Below are 20,046 nucleotides of genomic sequence, written 5' to 3' on the forward strand. Positions count from 1 at the left end.
CCATCCCCAATGAGAGCTCCTACAGCCACATAACTACTCCTGTGTGTTCTCTATTTTGTTTAAATAAAAATGAATAGGATTAACTTATGCAAAAGCAGGAGTCTACTGATCAACCCTGCCTTTTTGGCTTAAGAAGAATGGCAGGAATACTGTAAGCAGACAGCAAAACTGTAGCCAGAGCAGAACATTAAAGCACAACAAAATTTCAACAAAAAACTTATTGGTAGAAAGATGCAGTATACCAGCTTACACATCAATTGTAATGATCAACTTAAAGGGTATTTCTGAAGAGTGTTATCTATATAAATTTCAGCTTGAATACTGAAAGCAAATCAACTTCCATTTATACAAACAGCTCTAAGGAGCAAATGAAGAAATACTGAGGAGAAAAAGATTTAACGCTAGATGGCAGCAAAGCTGAATTTATTAGAAAGGAAAAGCAAAATGAAAGCAGAGGAAAGAAAAATAAGAGAAAAAAATAGAGAAAAAAAAATACAGGAAAGTTTGAATATATCTTCAGTAATGTTCAGGTATCCTGGCAGCTGTGTCTTGCTGAGCACCTGGACTTGAGAATCTCCTGGTTGCACAGAAAGAGAAAAAGGGATAATAAAAGTAAAAATGTGCTTGTCGTGCAAGTCCCGTCCCAGATTGTTCTAATTCTGTTGAAATAACTGATACTGAGAATGGTGTTTGCTTCTACTGATGTATGTGGAGAGGGGAAACGAAAAGCACCTAGTGGGCCTGAGCTCTGAGGTACAATCCTAACCACTTCCATCAGCACGGCCATTGGCATAGCACTGCACAGTGATCAAAAAGCCAAGCACTTCTGCCCCAGGCCTATGGTCACAGTGGGGTTATCTTGCTGCTGATGTTACAAGAAGCACTGCTGTTAAGCCCACACTTCTAATTTTAAAGGTATTTATTTTAAATGATGGGAAAAAAAAAAAAAAATCAGATCTTTTTCATTTTTTTCATGTATTTCAAGGTGGTCTTCACATGTTAAGAGGTGACTGTTTCCCCCAACCATCACATAGAATGTTTATGTCATCAGTTTAAAAGGTAACACATACCTTACAGTTACCTTGTTCTGAGTACCTAATCAGTCACGTAAACAAAAAGTGAGGCCTGAGCTCAGTAACACAACCCTACTCTCTACTCCGGGGCTGCCAGGATTTCAACACAGAACCTGAAACAAAATCCAGCTACTTCTTGAGACTTTATTTATTTTTACGTAGAGCCGCTGACCTCAAGACTGCCTGGTCATTTCATTCTCACAGGAAGGAGACTGTGCTTAGGTTTCGGATAGGAGAGGAATTTAACCTTTGGCCCACAGCACATCAGCCAGAAGTCCCTGTCTCCTCAGTTTCGTTTTATTTATAAATAGATAGCTTCATAAGGTACTTCTCTATCAGATTAAAATGAATACAGTTAATAATGTTGAAAATCCAAGGAAGGGGAAATTAAGTTTAAGATCCGGCCTCTTCAGACTAAAACTGAAGTCTCATGGAACCACAAGCAATTATACAATATTGTTCCTTTCCTTTAAACATACACTTTTATGTTTTTGTGACAGCGAATGGACCACCCCTCATTTCAGATTACATTCTGCTTATGCATTCTGTGCCCTGATTCCTCCAGGCCAGCGAGGTCTTGCTGTTATGACAGTACAGAGCAGAGCCCCGGGCAGGCGGCTCACTCTTAACGAGTGCAGCATCCTCATGAAGCTGCACTGTTATTTCTGGCAAGTTGCTCTGGGCCCACATACATAAAGCTTGGAGCAATGGTTACTATAACTACTGATATTTTTTAACTTGGTAAACTTTAAACAAGGTAACTTTAACACAGATATAGTTTTGAGATAGAAAAAAATCTAAATTTGTGATCTGTATGAAAAGCTTATTATTTTTCCTTGAGAAGTCCAAAATCTAGGAGTATTACAAAGAGGTAGCTATCTCTTCATAGAATCACAGATTGGCTTGAGTTGGAAGGGACCAGAAAGATCATCCAGTTCCAATCCCTTGTCATGGGGATGAAGCTGCCCAAGGCCCCATCCAACCCAGCCTTGAACACCTCCAGTGATGGGACATCCACTGCTTCTACGGGCAGGCAAAGTCAGTTCTTTGCCACTCACCAAGTAACTAATTCCTTCTTATTACCTAGTCTAAATCTTCTCTCTTTTAGTTTTAAACCATTTCTCCTTGTCCTATAACTTTTTACCCATGTAAAAATCAGTGAAACATTAGCACCTCATGCCTCACAGTCCCTCCCCACTGCACATCATGAAGGAAAGTTCTGCACTCTTACCACTTCTACTGTTCTAGGTTAACCCACCTGTCAGTTTTTGCCAGCCTGATTCTCCCACTCTGCTTTCAGGAGAATTTTTATCTTTAGGTATAGTTAAATTGAGGAAGTTGGAAGGATCACCAACAGATAATGTCAAGTTGTATTTCATTACATGAATTTATCCCTCTTCCACACAGCCATCACAATTTCATCTTTCTCACTAACAGCGTTTATTTATTTTGTCAAAGTCTCCTTTCCAGGACTCAACAAATTGGACACCTTGAGAAATGATACTGAGCTGAAAATTAGACCTAAGTGACACTTAAATCATAGAATTGTCAAAGCTGGAAAAGACCTTCAAGGCCATCAAGTCCCTCCATCAACCCATACCTGTGACTTACATACATCAGGCATCTTAAAAAACCTGTTTCTAAGACTTTCTTTTTTCTTTTGTCTCATTATATTTCACTTGGTATAATTAGCCTCATGGATTTTAGTAAATGCTTTTATTCCAAGATGTTGTATGAAACAGACTAGAAACAAAACAAAACAAAAAAAGCAATTCTGAAGGTTCAGAATTTTGACTGATATTACAACTTAACCATTATTTATATTCAGTTTGATTATAACAAAACACACCTGCAGCCAAAAAGGCAGGAAATGAAACCCAATTAGCACAGTATTTCCAACACTTTCATCTGGAACATCTAATAATGGACTTCATGCAACAAACAACTGCACTGAGCAGCCCACTGATATGACACAGGAGAACAACTGACCCACTGCTAGAAAATTTTCTGTACTGGATGTGTACATCTGGTAAGAAAAATACCTAATTCTACAACACAGAGTCTACCATCAGCCTCCCCTATTTGCCTGCTCACTATCAGCACTGACATACAAATAAATAATTTCTTCATTTTGGTGATTCATAGCTGCTGCTGTGGTGGCTAACAAAGCATGCAGATAACTCCTGGTCAAAAGGATAAAGCTCAATATCTCAAGCTATAATAATAATTAAATAATTAAATAATAATTAAATTCATTTTTCCCATCTAGCATATAGGATGAAATATGCCCTATTTTAACTACATGCAATTGCACAACAGCATTTTCTGACGTACAGTTTCTTCTCAATACAGCAAGATTCTATTACTTTAAAGGAGCATTACGTCTCTATACCACAGTCAGAACTAGGTTAGGAGTGCTTGTTTTTTCCAGGATGTGAGAGTTTTACAGAAGGAGACAGAGAGAGACAGTCTGGATTAATTTGTGACAGGTAGAAAAATGTTCTTATTTAGGAATTCAAGCAAAGTTTTAGTCTCAAAGACTTGGCAGGTGCATGCCACAAAGAGAGGATTTCTGTAAGTACTGGAAGCTGAAATCAGTTTCATTAGCTTGCATCAATGCCAAATATTCAATATACGGTACATTCTCTTCTCAAAGAAAGAAGGCATTTGAGGAGCTCTTCTTGATGACACTGGGTGTTAGAGATACATTTCAACCTGTTTAAGTCAAAAGTGCATCTTCAGTTAGTTAGAAGGAAGCTGGAAGGAAAAGTTATGCTTGTCATGTTCTTTCTTTACAAAAGATGCTCTGCTCAGTATGCATAACAGGAAGGGACAAATGCTGTCAATGGCTACAGGTGCTAACTAAGGCAAGCAGCAAGTTAATCCCACAAGACATGAACAGTATGATTACTACTAATATGCTACAGAGATATACTAGCACATCACATTGAACAGCTTCTGGTCCTGATTGGCCCAGAAAAGTATCTCAGGGCCATGATGTGGTCCAAGAGGAGATCCCAGATGTAAAATCCCAGATCTATATAAGGACTGTAGAGTACAATTTCGTTTTCCTCTTTTTTGGCATGTCAAGGTATGCTTTCTTTTTATGCACAGCAGACTGAAGGCAAATGACTCCATCAACAAGAAACAGATGCACCTGTCCTACAGAAGAACTAATTTTTCATATAATTACATGTATAAATCAGAAGAACATATATATATATATATATATATATATATATATATATATATATATATATATATATATATATATATATGCTGCCTATAGGGAATATTTAAATCCAAAATCTGTCTCTGAATTTCACACATGAAACCATGATATTGGGAAATACCCAGTATGTGTTGCACAGGTAAAACATTACATGTTGTCCCATTAAAATGCTATGCACACTCCAAGCCATCCAGCATTTCACTTCACAGCAGATATGATACTCTTACATAAATCATTAATAACTGTGGAAAATGCTGAAGCCAAGATCTTAATGCCCGCAAATGCACTGTAATCACAATTTTAAAAAGAGAGAGAAATACTTATTTTACATTAAAATTTCATCTTTATAAATATATCCATTTTAAATTTGGAAAGAATAAAACAAAACTTACAGGTTCAACAAATTCAAATTTCTTTTTCTCTTGTACTTCTTGGATTTTAAAAACATATTCCAATGATGCTTCATAGAAGTTTTGATGTTCTCTATCAATCTGTGTATCCGCCTAAAAGACAAAAGGAAATACAGTATTAGTTTACTCTCTCATGATTGCTTTAAAGCCAGATTTTGTTGTTAGTAAACAGATCTTTCATAAGATTACTTCACAAGCTTGACAGTTTTCAGTTTTCCCTGAAAAATTAAATACCCACTTAAAATAGCTAAGTGTGAGTTACTGAGGAAATATTATTCAGCTTTATCTCATGTCATTTCCACATTGTTTGTTTTCCTCTTTCTTTTGCACTTTTATATTTTACTTTTGAGGAGAGGTTGGGAGGAAAGAAATAAAGGCAGCAGTAGGGATTCTGTCCCTGACATATAGAGAATTTCGAAGTAGAAAACAGGATAGTACTCTAGAAGGGACAAAAAACATTTCTATTGAAATGCCTGTGTATCACATGAACCAAACTTTCATCTATTTCTAAGCTTCAAATACTTTCCTAAGATTTTATTTTCTTAAATAGAGAGTATTTAACGATGAAATCTTGCAACATAACTTCATAGCATATGTTTCATGCTCTGGGAGTAAAAACATATTTATCAATTTTTCATTTATCAATTTTTTTTTTCCCACGTTTTAATTTTCAAGGGAAAGAGCTACAAGGCACAATTGGCCAGACATGCCTAAATAACACCACTCAACATTAAGACCTAGGTCCAAAATAAAGACATCTACCTAAACTGCTTAAGAATTAACTCTTACCAGAAGATAAAGAATAATAGGCTTTTATCCTCAACTTAAAACAAGGCATGAGAAATGAACGTAGTAGACAAGTAGTGTAATATGTGGATAACGCCTGAAGAAGAGATACAGATTCCCCTTTGCATTAAAAAATCATTTTCTCAAGCAAATCCCTTTTAGGCTGTGTTTGTCAGGTTTTAGTATTGGGTCAAAAGCAGATTTTAATCAAATTTCAAGCACAAGTATAAAACCAGTTTAGCTATTTTTGATGTAATTTACTTTACTTCTGTAAATTCTCTAGTTCATTTCTGGCATCAAAAATAACAAATATGGGAAAAGTGGAAAAGTTGGGTGTTGTCTTCACTTGACAGCATGCATTAAAACAGTAAACCTATCAAAAAAGAGTTTTAGTGCTTGTAAGACAACCATCACTGAACTTGGTCATCAACTGCATCATAGATAATTAACAGTTTCTTTAGTTAAGAAAATGCTACTATCATGATTTGGATGTAGGCTCCTTAACAATATGAATTCACTTCCCCGAGTACCATGAGCACTATTTCAAAGCATGGGCTTCAACAATATCTGTCAAATTATTCAGTACCAGTTTCCATGGTACTGGAAATGGAGTAAAAATACAAATATTATGAAGCAGTAACCAAACACTCAACATTCTAAGAACCGAGAGCTTTACCATAAAAGTAATTGTTACATGCTATTTGTACAGCACTTTCAGCTACTGTTCTCTTCTATACTCTGTGTTAAGTAGTTTTAATTCACAAAAAAAAAAAAAGAAAAAAGAAAAGAAAGTTACCAAGGAAATATTATAGATACCAACAGAACCAGTTGCTGCTACTTTGGAGCATGATCCTGATTCACACAACTGCAGTCGAGAAGTGCTTGAGACAGATTTCAGCTTCCACATTTAATTTTAAGGAAATATCATTTGGTTTCAGCAATGAGCTCTTCAACAGAGAATAGTATTTAAAGACCCAATTAAGTCAATCTCTATTCTGAACAGCATTTTAACAGACTGTACCAGTACTTATTATAACTCAAGGCTATCTCAAATATGGATGGGTTCCTACATTAAGGCCATAAGCACCACTGTACAGATACTAAATTATAATGAGGGCTACAAAGATGGTTAAGCATCCAGAGGGGAAGACAAATGAGGGGTGTCTGAGGTCCCCTGGTATTCTCAGCCCAGAGCAGAGCAGGCTGAGGGGAGGACTGAGGGTGGCTGAGGCTCCTCACAGGGAGCAGAGAGGCAGCGCAGAGCTCTGCTCTATGTGATAGTAGTGAAAAGACAGTATTTTGAAGTTCCTTTTGATGCTAAGGGGAAAAAAATACTAATCATCCACATAAACTGTGTCAGCAGTCCTCTAAGCCCTCAAAATATCTAGCACACTTCAATTACATGAACACATGCAAACAACTCTCTAAATACTGTGTTCAAACTGTCAAACTTCAGGTGCTTAATTAAGGTGCTCTCACCACCACCTGATTGAGAGATGTAAAATAGCCTAAAACAGCAGAACTACGTCCTTCCCATCCCTTCACTCATCAACTAACATAATGTGATAACAAGAAATCTGAGGAATTAAAATGAGCAGCGGGGTAAAAAATAGAAGTACTTTTGGTGTGGTAATACTCAGACTGTGGGTCAATAGACATCGGCTTTTGGGCCAGGAACTGGTTCCTGGCATTTTATTTATGATATGGGTACAGTCCAAACATCTCTTTGGACAACAATACAGACCCTGCAACTATCTGAAAGGAGGTTGTAGAGACGTGGGGGTTGGCCTCTTCTTCCGGGTAACTAGAGATAGGGCAAGAGGTAACTGCCTTAATCTGTGCACGTGAGATTTCAGGTTGGGTATTATGAAAAAATTCTGCTGTGAAAGTGTGGTGAGGCATTGGCACAGGCAGCCTGTGGAAGTGGTAGAGTCACCATCCCTGGAGCTGTGGCACAGAGGGATGTGATTAGTGGACATGTACTGGATGGTCTCAGTGGTCTTTTCCAGCCTTGGTGATTTTATGATTCTACTGTTTTTGGTACTGATTTCCTATGGTGTCTCCTGGTGTCTGTGGGAGGTCTGCGTTGCTGATTAAACACACTTAACATCTGTATGAAAATGAAGCAGACAGAAATGACAAGCTACGTCCTGTGAGCTTTACAAGTGGGACATCTAGAAAAGCAAAAACCGACAGCCTCTGTAAGAAATTTTAAATCCTGAGATGTCACATAGGGACACAGTGGAAAAATTTACCCTGATTTTTCCATTAGTTTATTTGAGCCAAATCTATTGTGATTCTACCACAGTTTATTAGATTCAGAGTTGCTACTTTTCACTTTAGTTTCTGTATTATTAGAATGTGATCGTTCTGATGTCTCATAAGCAAAATATTTTATTTATTTAAAGTAAAGCAGTTTGGTAACAACTGTTTTTTTTTTTTTTCCCTGCTGCTGTTTATACTCTAACAACTATTTCTTCATCAATACACAGAATACTTAGGAAGACTGAAGGCTATATGTACACATCTTTGATATTTGAATGGAACAATTAACCAATCCCATATAAATAGTGTCCAATGTAGATGGATGGTTACATACACAACTATGGTAACTCAGGATTATAAACATTGTTAGAAATTTTTAATCACTATGCTTCATTTAATTCAAATTACAGAGTAACTGGTAAGCATGAAAAAAAACCCTGTATTTTGTGAGTGCATGAAAGTCACATATCCTGTGAAAACTCCACCAGCAAAAGTATCCCCAGGATGAAGAGTAACCATGATATTGGTAATTCCATCAAAGCAACATTAACTACTCCAACTGGCACTTTAAGTATAACTTGACTCAAAGGCAAATCTTAATTATTTCTGCCAGGATACAGAAAAACTCTGAAATCACAGAATCACAGAATCACAGAATCACAGAATTACCCGGGTTGGAAGGGACCTCAAGGATCATGTAGTTCCAACCCCCCTGCCTAGCAGGGCCACCAAACATACACCTTTACTAGATCAGGTTGCCCAGGGCCCCGTCCAACCTGGCCTTGAACACCTCCAAGGACGGGGCATCCTCAACCTCACTGGGCAGCCTGTTCCAGGACCTAACCACTCTTCTAGTAAAGAACTTTCCCCTAACATCCAACCTAAATCTTCCCTCCTTCAACTTAAAACCATTTCCCCTAGTCCTGCTATTATCAGCCCTTTCGAAGAGTTTACTCCCTTCCTGGGAGTAAGTTCCCTTCAGGTATTGAAAGGCTGCAATGAGGTCAGCCTTTCAATCCTCCTACTAGACTAGAAGTTCACATCTTCCTATCTATCTCTCTTTCTTTCCTTTTAAAGGTAAGAATTAGGCATACAGACACTTTAAATCTGAAGCTGTGGATACCATTTCAAGACATGCTGCAATCTCAGAATAAGGTGGGAAAAAAAAGAAGCATAAAAAGCATCGTTAAAATCATTTCAGTTTAAAATTTATGTGAAACAGACACATAATTGCATTGAGTAATAAACCAAACAGCAAAAACAGCAATTCATTATTTGCATTTCAAGTACTCCGCATATACCTTATAATATAAAAGTCACATTTTTACTGTAGTAATATAAATCTTACATGTTGTTGCAACTGATAAACATTAGTTTTGCAATTTAAGGTACAGAGAGTTGGACATGTAGAATATTTCCTTATTAAAATATTTAACTGTTAGGAAAACCATATTAATCTCACTCAGGAATTTATATTCACACTGAGAGTAACTACAGGAAAATGTCACATTTCATATAAATAAAATACAGCATGTCTGTCATCGTGATCTCCATGCAGACTGGAAACTGGGTAATGGAAACTGGGTAACAGATGATCATCAAGGTCCCAGTCTATAATTCTAAGAACTTACTTACATCTTGCAAATGAGATTCTTTCTTCTTTGCTGATAAATTTAAGTGCTTCTCTAGAATGGAGTAATATTTCTCACTTTCCTTGTCAAACTTCTTCTTCCCATCCTGAAAAACAAACATTGTCAAGTAAAGCATTCGATTAAGCGTTAACAGCTAACTTAAATTAAAAGAAAGAACAGATGCAGAAATATGTTTGATTATAAAACCATTCTGATCAATTCTGAATTGAGAGTGGACTGATCCAATTAGCAAATGCTGAATTAAGCGGGTCTTCTGTAATAAATAATAAACCCACACAACAGACTTGCGTAGTTCCCACAACGAGTATATAGAGGAGTATTTTGCTAAGAAGCTCTTTTCCAAGCGTAATAAATACACCCACCTGTCTCATGCTGTCTCTGTGGAAGAGGTAGGTGAGTATAACATATCTGATGATGATAGAGGCCTATCATCTACATTTAAGTCTAATATGTACTTATTTTCCACCCACATTCTTAAAGTATGTGGATGATGGAAAAGCACATATGTGGTTGCAAAAGGAAATCGGTCCAAAAGTCTGTTTCCAATAATTTTTGATGTGTCTGAATATTTAAGCTTTTCCCATTTAAAACAGTTATCCCATCTTTCTTTCCTAGTCCTCTTAAGCTTTTCACCATGTGCAGACAATCCTCACATTCTCGCCATGAGTCTTCTTTAATTCACGATGATACAAAAGAGAGCTACTGCTCTAAGTACATTAAGAAATATGTTGTTTTCTGTAACCCCATTTACATCATATACTTGGAAAATTTTACATCTGATATTCACAGTAGTTTAAGAAAAAGACACCTTTCTCAAAAGCTTTCCCTTAATTTTTTTTTTTTTTAAGTACCAAATTCCAAGAAACAGAAAGAGGAATTAAAGCAAATATATGATTATTACTAATAACAAGAACATTGAATTATTAAAAATGTACATCCTTTAATTGAAAGGAGTCCTCTGTCAGCGACTTCTACAATCTTAAGTAAGAACTAATGATTCTTTCCAATGTCTAACAAGTTAAGCACGTTGAAAAAACAAAGAAAGGTCAATGTGACTAGTCCTACTCACACATGTGCAAAAGCTATTAATGGTGGAAAAACTAATTACTGGACAGAACAGTATCATCAGGCCATAATCAGAGCTGCAGTGATTCTTTACATGACCCCTTTCTCCTTAGAAATTGTTATGAAGTAAACAAACAACTAGCTTGCATTTTAGATTGGTCCTGTTTTTCTTTGACATTCCATGTGAAAGTCAGGTCAGCCAGAGAAATCAGAGATAGAAAGAAGAAAAAAACTTAATGCCATCAATGAAAACTTCTCGACTAGCTGTAACAGCAGCTTGTTCCTGATTAGTTCAGATAACTGAAGTTCACAGTGACAACTATAAAAAGGATTCAAAACTTTATATTCTGAAAAAAATAACAACCCACACATATTTAGTTTGAAAAATATGCACAATTTAGTGTTCTTACTTCACTATACAACTATAATCAAATATCTTCTAAAGAAATAATAGGGAAAAGACAGAACTTGACCCAGGAAAATATTATCTAGCAAGAAATAGAATAAAATTCCCAATGCTATTCCATATTTCATTGCAGCTATGCATGGGAAAAAAGCATCTTGCATTTTGCCTCACAAAGGGAAAGAAAAGCATAAGAATTATTCTCCAAAATCTTTCCCAAAAGTAGCATTGCAAGCTGTTGGCAATCCAGGAGGCTCCTGGAATGCACTGAAGGTAAGTTTCAGAGTCAAGTAATAGGTGGCCCTACCAGGAAGGATGCAATACTGGCCTGTTGCTCACCAACGCAAATGAACTGATTGGTGACGACGGGATTAAAGCCCGCCTGGAGTGATTGGAAAAAGGCAACATCACACTCAGTTCTAAGAAGGGTAAAAAGGATGACCCTGGGAACTACTGGCCGGTCCATCTCACCCCAGTGCCAGGAAAGATGCTAAGGCACATGGAAGACAGTGAGGTGATGTGGGAGAACTGGCTGCAGGATCGAGTTCAGAGAGTGACAGTCAATGGCTCAGCGTCAGGATGGAGATTAGTGGTGAGTGGTGTCCCACAGGGGTCAGTGCTGGGACCAATACTCTTTAATATTGCCATCAAAGACATCAAGGTCAAATGCACTCTCAGCAAGTTTGCTGACGACACTAGTGAGACCCCTTATGACTCCTACATACCAATAAAAACACATATTTGAATGTACCAAAGTCTCTGAAAACTGTTTATTTCATAAATATAAACAAACAAACAAACAAACAATAGACTCAGAAGCAGGTGATTCATTTTCTGGAAGAGAAGAGAACTTCAGCTCATTCCAAGAGAACTCTCTCCTCACATACAGTCAGTGACTCACAAGCACACAGGCGCATCCCAAGTGAAGTCAGAGTTTTATCTCCTTCCAGCTCCAGCCTTTCACTTTTCAGCCTTCAAAACACTCCGTTATACAGAGCAGCTGTCCAAATGAGTCACTGGAGTCCTGGTCCCTCCAGTCTGTGCCTGTGAGATTAGAATCCTGCTTTTCTGCAATCCAAGAGGTTTATGAAATGAGTTTCCATGTGAAGCTACTCCCTTGAAGTTTAGAGAGATGGAGGAATGCCCCTGTCTGCAGATCCCAGATTGGATCAAACTCCAAGGAGCAAAGAGTTGTGGCAGAAGAAGCAAGCTCAAGCTGTCCTGTTTTCACAACAGCCAGCACTATCTATAACAAAGAACATAAGTATGTGGCCACTACGGAGATGCTCCTGCTGACCTCAGCACCATGTCTCTGGCTGCCTTTCTTCCTTGTGCATCCTTCCTGCTAGTAATCTTTATCCTTATGCTACCTTTCTGACCTGGAAATGCAGCAATCTTCTGGGGGAAAATATTAGCTAAAATATATATTTAAAAATAGATGACTTCAACAATTCAGATAATTCTAGGTAATTCAGATATATACACAACCATATATAAGAATTATGTATATATACAGATATATACACACACAAAAAGGACCAATTAAAAACAGCCGCAAGTTCTGCAGATTCTAAATATTGTATATGCCTGCCTTGGCTATTTAACTGTTCTCAGGTGGGTCAGGTCACTATGACTTAAATCAGTACAAATATATATATAGCTCTAAGTGCTTCAGATTTCCAACAGCACTATTAGGAAAGCCCTTAACCGGTCACTGAACTGGAAGTTCAGCTTCTAACATGTGAGGAAGTCTCACCAACATCCACTATTCCCTTGGCAGAGCCAAGCTGTACACTGCTGGATCCAGATATACTTCTTCTTTTGCTGCTAGCATATCCTGGCTAATCTTAGATCTATTCCTAGATAGACTATTTTTACTCTCCCCTTGTCTTAGAGTTCATACTTAGCTTCAGCATCCTAACATTTAAAATGTAAAGAAACCCTACACATTTTGTTCTGACTCATTTTCAATAGCAGTATCTTTGTGTAACCATTAAATAAACATATTTTCTAAGAGGTGATTTTAAAAGGATTTAAAAAAAGAAAATAAAACTGAAATGAAATGAGAAAACATCACAACTCACAGAATCACAGAATCACCAAGGTTGGAAAAGACCTGAAAGATCATCTAGTCCAATCTTTCACCTATTACCGGAATGGTAATAGGAAATGGTGCAGCAGTGCCACGAGTAGACAAAACTGATAGATTTGCCAGTTAACAAACTGAAGCCAATGGCAAGCTCAGCTGAATTCAGTAAAGCCTTGTTCCTTTTCTTTTTGACAAGAACTACAAAAAGGTCAATCATATGGAACACTGGGGATGGTTTGCTGCTTGGATCTTAGACTTCAAATCTGTTTTTTCATTGCCTTACAATGAAAAATTCAAAGTGTCTTTCTACAAAGTTATTTTTATTTTGTTTGGAGTTGAGGATTCTGGGGATCGTCTCTTATTTGTAAACAAGAAAAATCACACAATCACAGAACTGTGGGGGTTGGAAGGGACCTCCAGAGATCATTGAGTCCAACCCTCCTGCCAAAGCAAGTTCCCTACACCAGGTTGCACAAGTTGGCGTCCAGGCGGGTCTTCAGTATCTCCAGAGAAGGAGACTCCAAAACCCCTAGGCAGCCTGTTCCAGTGCTCCATCACCCTCACCATAAAGAAGTTCTTGTGCACATTCATGTGGAACTTCCTATGCTCCAGTTTCTGTCCATTTATCCTTGTCCTGTCTCCACACACTGCTGAAAAGAATCTGGACTCACCACTTTGCCCCCCACACCTCAGATATTTATAGACCGGGATCAGGTCCCCTCTCAGTCTTCTTTTCTCAAGGCTAAACAGACCCAGTTCCCTTAGCCTTTCTTCACAGGAGAGATGCCCCAGGCCCTTTACCATCTTTGTGAAAAAAAGAAAAGAACCAAAGAAAAGAAGAACTACAGAGTGCAAACTGAAGTAAACAATCTTCAGAAGTCTTAGGAGTTTAGATCACTTGGATTTCATGGTGGATGTGAGGTTCAAGCCTTAAACTTACGAGAAGAAAACCACATTATCTTCATTTCATATTGCCGTAGGTCTTCCTTAGAAATTAGAAACGACATCCATTTATGTATTATTTGCAGACAGTATGAAGTGAAACAAAACCGTATCTTAAAGAAGCAATTTCTGTTTAATATGAAATGGGGTTAACACAGCCTTAAGTCTTGACTTATGTTACTTATAACTGCTAGTGAAAAATCAATCTGAAGCCAAATTCATCATCTAAAAAATGTAATTACCTAGAAACTATAAATCTTGAGATCAAGTCTTTTCTAAAAAATAACCATATGCAAACTATGAAAATGCAGAAAGCAATATGGTGTGTAAGACAAAAATAATTATAATAAAAAGAATATATTGCCACTATGAAAAATAGTAAAGCAATAAACAGAAAATACAGGAGTGTTCAGAAGCACTAAAACTACAAAGATAGATATTAAAAACTGGCAGTCTAAAAGATAACCACATTTCATATCAGGTATGAGATGCATAGAACTACCAACGTATCATAAACAGCCTCAAACCAATCTAAGCTTGGGATGGAACTCACATCTGTGTAGAACACTGAATAACCCTGTAAGAGATAATTAATTTTCAGGTTCATAAAGTTCTAAAGAAAATTTTCCTTTTGTGACGTCTTCTGTAATGACAGATCCAACTATCAGGTAGTTCTTAAAGCTTTTTCTGGAAGTGGAGAATCTTACAGCCTTTTCATAACACTCTGTCTAATTGTATCAGAAGTGTGTATACAGAATTTCCTTATGGTGAAACCAAAAGAATTTAAAAAAGCAGAAAATTTTCACTGGTTTGATGAAATCTAGAATTCCTTTGAAACTATGAAGCAGCTATGATTAAGTGAGCAAATAAAAGCAGTTGGCCTTGTGTTCGAAAGAAGCTATTTGTTTCTCTCCAAAAAGATGTCTCTTGAAATGGAAAAACAATATTCTAAGTTCCCAGTACTGCTGTCAAAAGACATGCAAACCCGCCAATGCTGGCAGGTTGCAAAGCAGGACACGTTAGGTTCCCTATTATTAAGCTGCAGATTTGCTGTGAGTTTATTTGGTGTTTGTCTATTCCAGGAGTAGTTGCTAGATGTCTGGGAATCTGTTACATTCCTGCCCAAACAGCAGGACTGGTAAGTCTACACACGTAATCCAGTTTTATTGTCTTTACTGTCTCCTAAATAGAAAGTATTTTGGTGGAGTATCATACTTAGGCTATTATTCAGTATATTACTGAGTGCTGTTATAGAGATTCCTAGAACAGCAGACAGAGATCTTTAAAACTCTTAAGCACATTTAAAACACTTTTCTGAAGTCAAAAATGCTTTATTATAACAGTACGAGGGTCTCCCATTCCTAGCCAAATCTAGAAACCTCACATGATTTTAAAGTTACTGAAGCTGTTTAGGAATTCAGAAAAAAAACTCAAATTAATTCTGTTCACTGTATAAAAAGTCATATGGCAATACAATTATTTTTAAAGAAATCAATGCCCCTATGTATGCTGATTAGAAATTACACCGAATGATACAACTTACGTGATGGAAGGCAAGGAACAAACTCAGATTTGGGACATATTGATCTTCAGAAATAAAAAGCAATCAGCAACAATGCATGTTGTGATCCTGAATATTCAAAATGGCACCTACTTTTTTAAGATAATGGCATATTGAATGGCATTTGTATTGCCTTCAATCTACAGAAAGTACAAAAAGATCACTTCATCCCCCAAAATACTGCAAAGAACGTAATGTTATACAGATAAATGGATTCTGAAAGATCACTTTACAACGTCACATATTGCTTTAATTTAAAAGCAGAAGATAAAAATATATTTTTCTGATGTAGTTATTTCTATTTTTAAATGCTCTTTGGAGATCTCTCCTGTTTGCATCAAATGATCTGCCAACATCCCTGACCTCCAGGCAGCAGCACACATTCAACCCTGCTTGCCTTCCCATGACAGCACGTCACTGTGATGTGACCACAGCTCTTATCTGAGGAGAACCAGAGGCATGTTATGAGAAAATTTAAAAAAAAAAAAAAAAGAAAAGAAAATAAAAAGATAAAGGAAACAGTCTGGGGTTAATGTCAAAAGTGATTTTGTTTTGTTTTGAAAGCAGCTATTTTGAGTCTCTCTTGCAACACTGATAAAGGAACACAAACTCTCACTTTGGGGGGAAAAGCCACCCTTCCCCAGTGCTGAAGTTAAATTCAGCCAGTGTGCTCAGCTTATTTTGCAGGGAGGGACAGTCTCTTCACCACAGCATCCATCTGCAGTGACCCCTTCTTGGCCAGCCTGACAGGAACAAATTGTTCTGTGGTGGTTATCAATGATCTGCACTGTCGGATTGAGTGCGTCATCAGCAATCTTGCCGTTTACACTAAGCTCAGTAGTACAGTCAGCACAATTGAAGGAAGGGATGCCAACCAAGGGGACCTGGACAAACATGAGAAGTGGGTCCGTGTGAGTTTAATGTGGTTCTGTACGGTGCTGCACTTGGATGGAAGCATTCCCAGCTATGTGTACCAACTGGGAAAAGTACTGACTGAGAGACACCCCACAGAAAATGACTTGGGGGTTCTGGTGGATGAAAAGCTGGGCATGAGTTAGCAGTGCGTGCCTGTGGCCCAGAAGGCCAAGCTGTGGATGCCCCATCTCTGCATCTCTTCAGGTGTTCAAGTTCTATCTAGTGGATAGCAACCCTGCCCATGACAGAGGACTGGAATTAAGGTGATCTTTAAGGTCCCTTCCAACCCAAGTCATTCTGTGATTCAAAATAATAAAGCTGATTCATCTGGCAGGAATATTTGTTGGGCCTTCCGTATCTACATCAAGAGACATTTAAGTCTCAGATAATTATGCCCACTTTTCCAGCTGCTATTATCACCACACATTGGAGTGGATTTATTTTATAAATTGTATAAATCCATTGTGTGAAAAGAGGAATTGCTACAAATGGTAGAAGAGCCATATTTGTAAATGCCCAGAGCCCTGCAGATACTGCTCCACAGAGAGAACAAAACCCTGGATAATAAAAAACAACACAAAAACATGCAGCATGGACAGAAATCCATGGCAACACAGCCAAGTGTGTCAATAAAATGAATTTTCATTTAGAACGTGAAGCATTATTCTACCACGTGTGCAGACTCATAGACCCAACTTCATCTGGGTAATAACCAAACATAATAGAAGTATTTTTTATGCCATTATCTTAAAAAATCCACAGAAGAAAAGGAAGTGGAGAAAGAAATCCTCATTCCCCCTAAGACTGCTACAACAAAACACACAGTTTATAACAGAATTAGATCAACAGATTAATTGAGTCCTGTCCCGCTCCAGGCCATGGGCAACAGGACATGGGCAAGTGGACACTTCCTGTATTTCTCTTCAATTTTCCTCAAGACTCTTGAGGGTTCTCGTTTGCAACCCAACCTTGAGACCTCTTTTTCCTCCTTAACCTTCAGAGGTGTAGAATGTCATCCCTCCCTACTGCGCCCACTTCCCAGCTAGGAGCAAGGGAAGAAAGGACATAACAGATGAGCCTAGCCAAGATATCCTATTGAGACGGAGAAAATTTTATTTTATTTTTTAATTGAAAACATTTGCCAAATCCTTCCTGCATCTAAGCACTGATTAAGGGGTTTAGTTCCCCAGTGAACTGGAAATTAAGTCTGGAGGCAGTAATAGATGCCTTTGCTTGTACTTTTAATCACTGCACAGGAGGAGTGCAGCAGGATTCCAGCAGCCATGTGGGGTCAGGATGCAACCTCCCTGAATCCTTAAATGTGATGCTGATTTTTGTGAGCTGACTTAAATTAGCAAGGAAACAGCCTTAATTTAATTAGAAAACTTGCATATTTGCTTACGTGTTTATGTTCTCTTGCTATTTTTCAAAATTAGGGGTGATGCAGGCTACCTACATTTACTTTTTTTTTCATGAAATCATAAACAGAATCACAAACAGAATCACAAAATCATCTTGGTTGGAAAAGATATTCAAGATCATCAAGTCCAACCATCAGCTTGAACTACTAAGTCACATCACTAAACCACGTACCTTAGTGCCGTGACCAAACATCCATTACACACCTCCAGGGATGGGGGACTCTACTACTTCCCTGGGCATCCCATTCCAATGCTTAACCATCCTTTCTGTGAAGAAATTCTTCCAGATATCCAATCTAAACTTCCCTTGTGGCAACTCGAGGTCATTTTCTCGCATTCTATCACTTTTCATCAGAAATTGGAGAACAACCCCCATCTCACCATAATCTCCTTTCAGGTAGTTGTAGGGAATGATGAGGTCTCCCCTCAGCCTTCCACTGATTTCATCTTCCATTTTGTTCTCAATCTGGTAGTTCACAGTTGGATTTGGTATCTCGCTATGACTGAAAGTAAAACAAAAGCCCTACCTCAAGTTGTCCCTTGGGATCTTCTAATTAGTAACTTCATTCTCACCAGACAATCTTCCCCACAAACAAGACTCACCGCCCTTCCTCAATTAACCAGTTCCTTTCACATATCGTGTTTCCCATACTAATCCCAATCTAAGCTAAATTGTCTCAGGCAGTGTGCTTTAAATGTCCTGCTGAAATGGAGATAGGTTTAATCCACTCCATTTTCTTGCCTGGAGAATAAGTTATTTTATCAAAAAGGATATCAGGTAACTCTGGCACAAACCATTTTTGTATATCTGTGTTGCATTTAAACTCAAAACAGCTGGCCATCAGTCTTCCCAGCTTGGGCTGTTCCTGCTTCCTCCCCAGTCTGCTTCCCTCTCCAGTTCTGACTGACAGTAAAATGCTCCAAAACCAGGGGACACAAGGACCAGATCACGAGCAGCAGATGTAGCTTGTAATGAAACACATTCTGCCTTACCCGCTGGAGCAAGGTCATTTGTTTTTCACTGTGAAAGGAACGCTGGGATTTCCAACAATTGCTATCATTTGATTAGGTATCAAGGAAAACAGTTCACTCAGATAGGCATTCCGGCATATCTTAGAGCTCTTGAATACCTGTCTAGAACTCTGTTTTCAGAGCTCTCTGATAAGCTTAAATATATACGTATATTTTATGTTATGCTCCTCAGCTTTGAGACCATACAAGTAATAAGCAGTGGCTGCACACCTACATCATGTGAGCACAGAGGTAAACACAGATGCAAGAAAATTAATCCAGCACTAAACATGGACTTGTTTCCCAAGTAGAAAAGAATTCACAGCTTTGAATGAATGAATGAATGAAAGTAATGATAATAAAAAAAAAAATAAAAAAATCCCTTGGGCCAAAATAAATAACTTTATGAAACAAACAGATGGAACTGTTATGAAGAAACAAAATGCTTCTTTTAAGTCTTAAAAACAAAATTGCTTCTGTTTCCTTTGATCTGATTAAGTTACTCTGAAGGTCAACAAACATCGGAAGAAATATTGCTAAATATTGTACTGGATGAATAAAAAGAGTCATGAAGGTTTGCCTTTACTGCACACAGCCCATCACACAATGATCTCACCACCGTTACCAGCTGGGGACTTGCAGACCACATTTACCAAAAAAGGCCAAGTGCTTCATGCTTGAAATCTTTTCCCAGTTAGCTCACCGGGCTTTTGCTAGGATTTGTACAATAATTGCAGAGGTCATTTTTTTTCTTTTCATGCTCAGATGGAGTAAATCAACAGGCTATCCAATGCAAAGCCGCGTTTGTGTAGTCTCTGGAGACAACTCAGCTCCACTTAAACTGAGTGTGTACAGAAAAGGAAGAACTGAAATATGTGCAATAAAAACAGAGGAGCAAGTAGTATAAATCCAGAAGAGCAAGTAATGCAGATTTGTATATTGTTAGATTGATTACAAATGCTAATGTTTAACGGGAAGTGTTTCTCAAATCTGCTGCCTACCTTCAGATTTTTGAAGTGCATATGAACAACTGGTCTTTAATGTTATTCTTGTGGCATTCTAAAACACTTGAACTTTGCACTCTGAGTGTACAAAGTACAGCTTTGTAATGTCAACAGGATATATTTTATCCTCCATATTGTCTTTGATTTCTGTAATCATATGTTTCGCCTACGCTTCATGTAGTTTAGAAAAAAGAATATAACATTTTCAGTCTTCATA

The 20,046-nt window shown here is 37.8% G+C and overlaps 1 protein-coding gene across 3 annotated transcripts in view; it reads right to left on the minus strand.

Annotated features, from left to right (window-relative positions):
- The window catches only part of ARHGAP42 (Rho GTPase activating protein 42), a 144,603-nt gene that overhangs the window by 43,056 nt on the left and 81,501 nt on the right, over positions 1-20,046 (minus strand). For all 3 annotated transcript variants that reach the window (XM_085508805.1, XM_015852280.3, XM_085508800.1), the window contains 2 exons: positions 9,402-9,503; positions 4,698-4,808 (listed from right to left, as the gene is read on the minus strand). In XM_085508805.1, the coding sequence (XP_085364931.1) occupies positions 4,698-4,808; positions 9,402-9,503 (213 nt within the window). The remainder of the gene's footprint in view (positions 1-4,697; positions 4,809-9,401; positions 9,504-20,046) is intronic.

This window comes from Coturnix japonica, chromosome 1, assembly GCF_054131305.1.
Source record: "Coturnix japonica strain WE chromosome 1, WE-NBRP24, whole genome shotgun sequence".
Classification (NCBI taxonomy): Eukaryota; Metazoa; Chordata; class Aves; order Galliformes; family Phasianidae; genus Coturnix; species Coturnix japonica.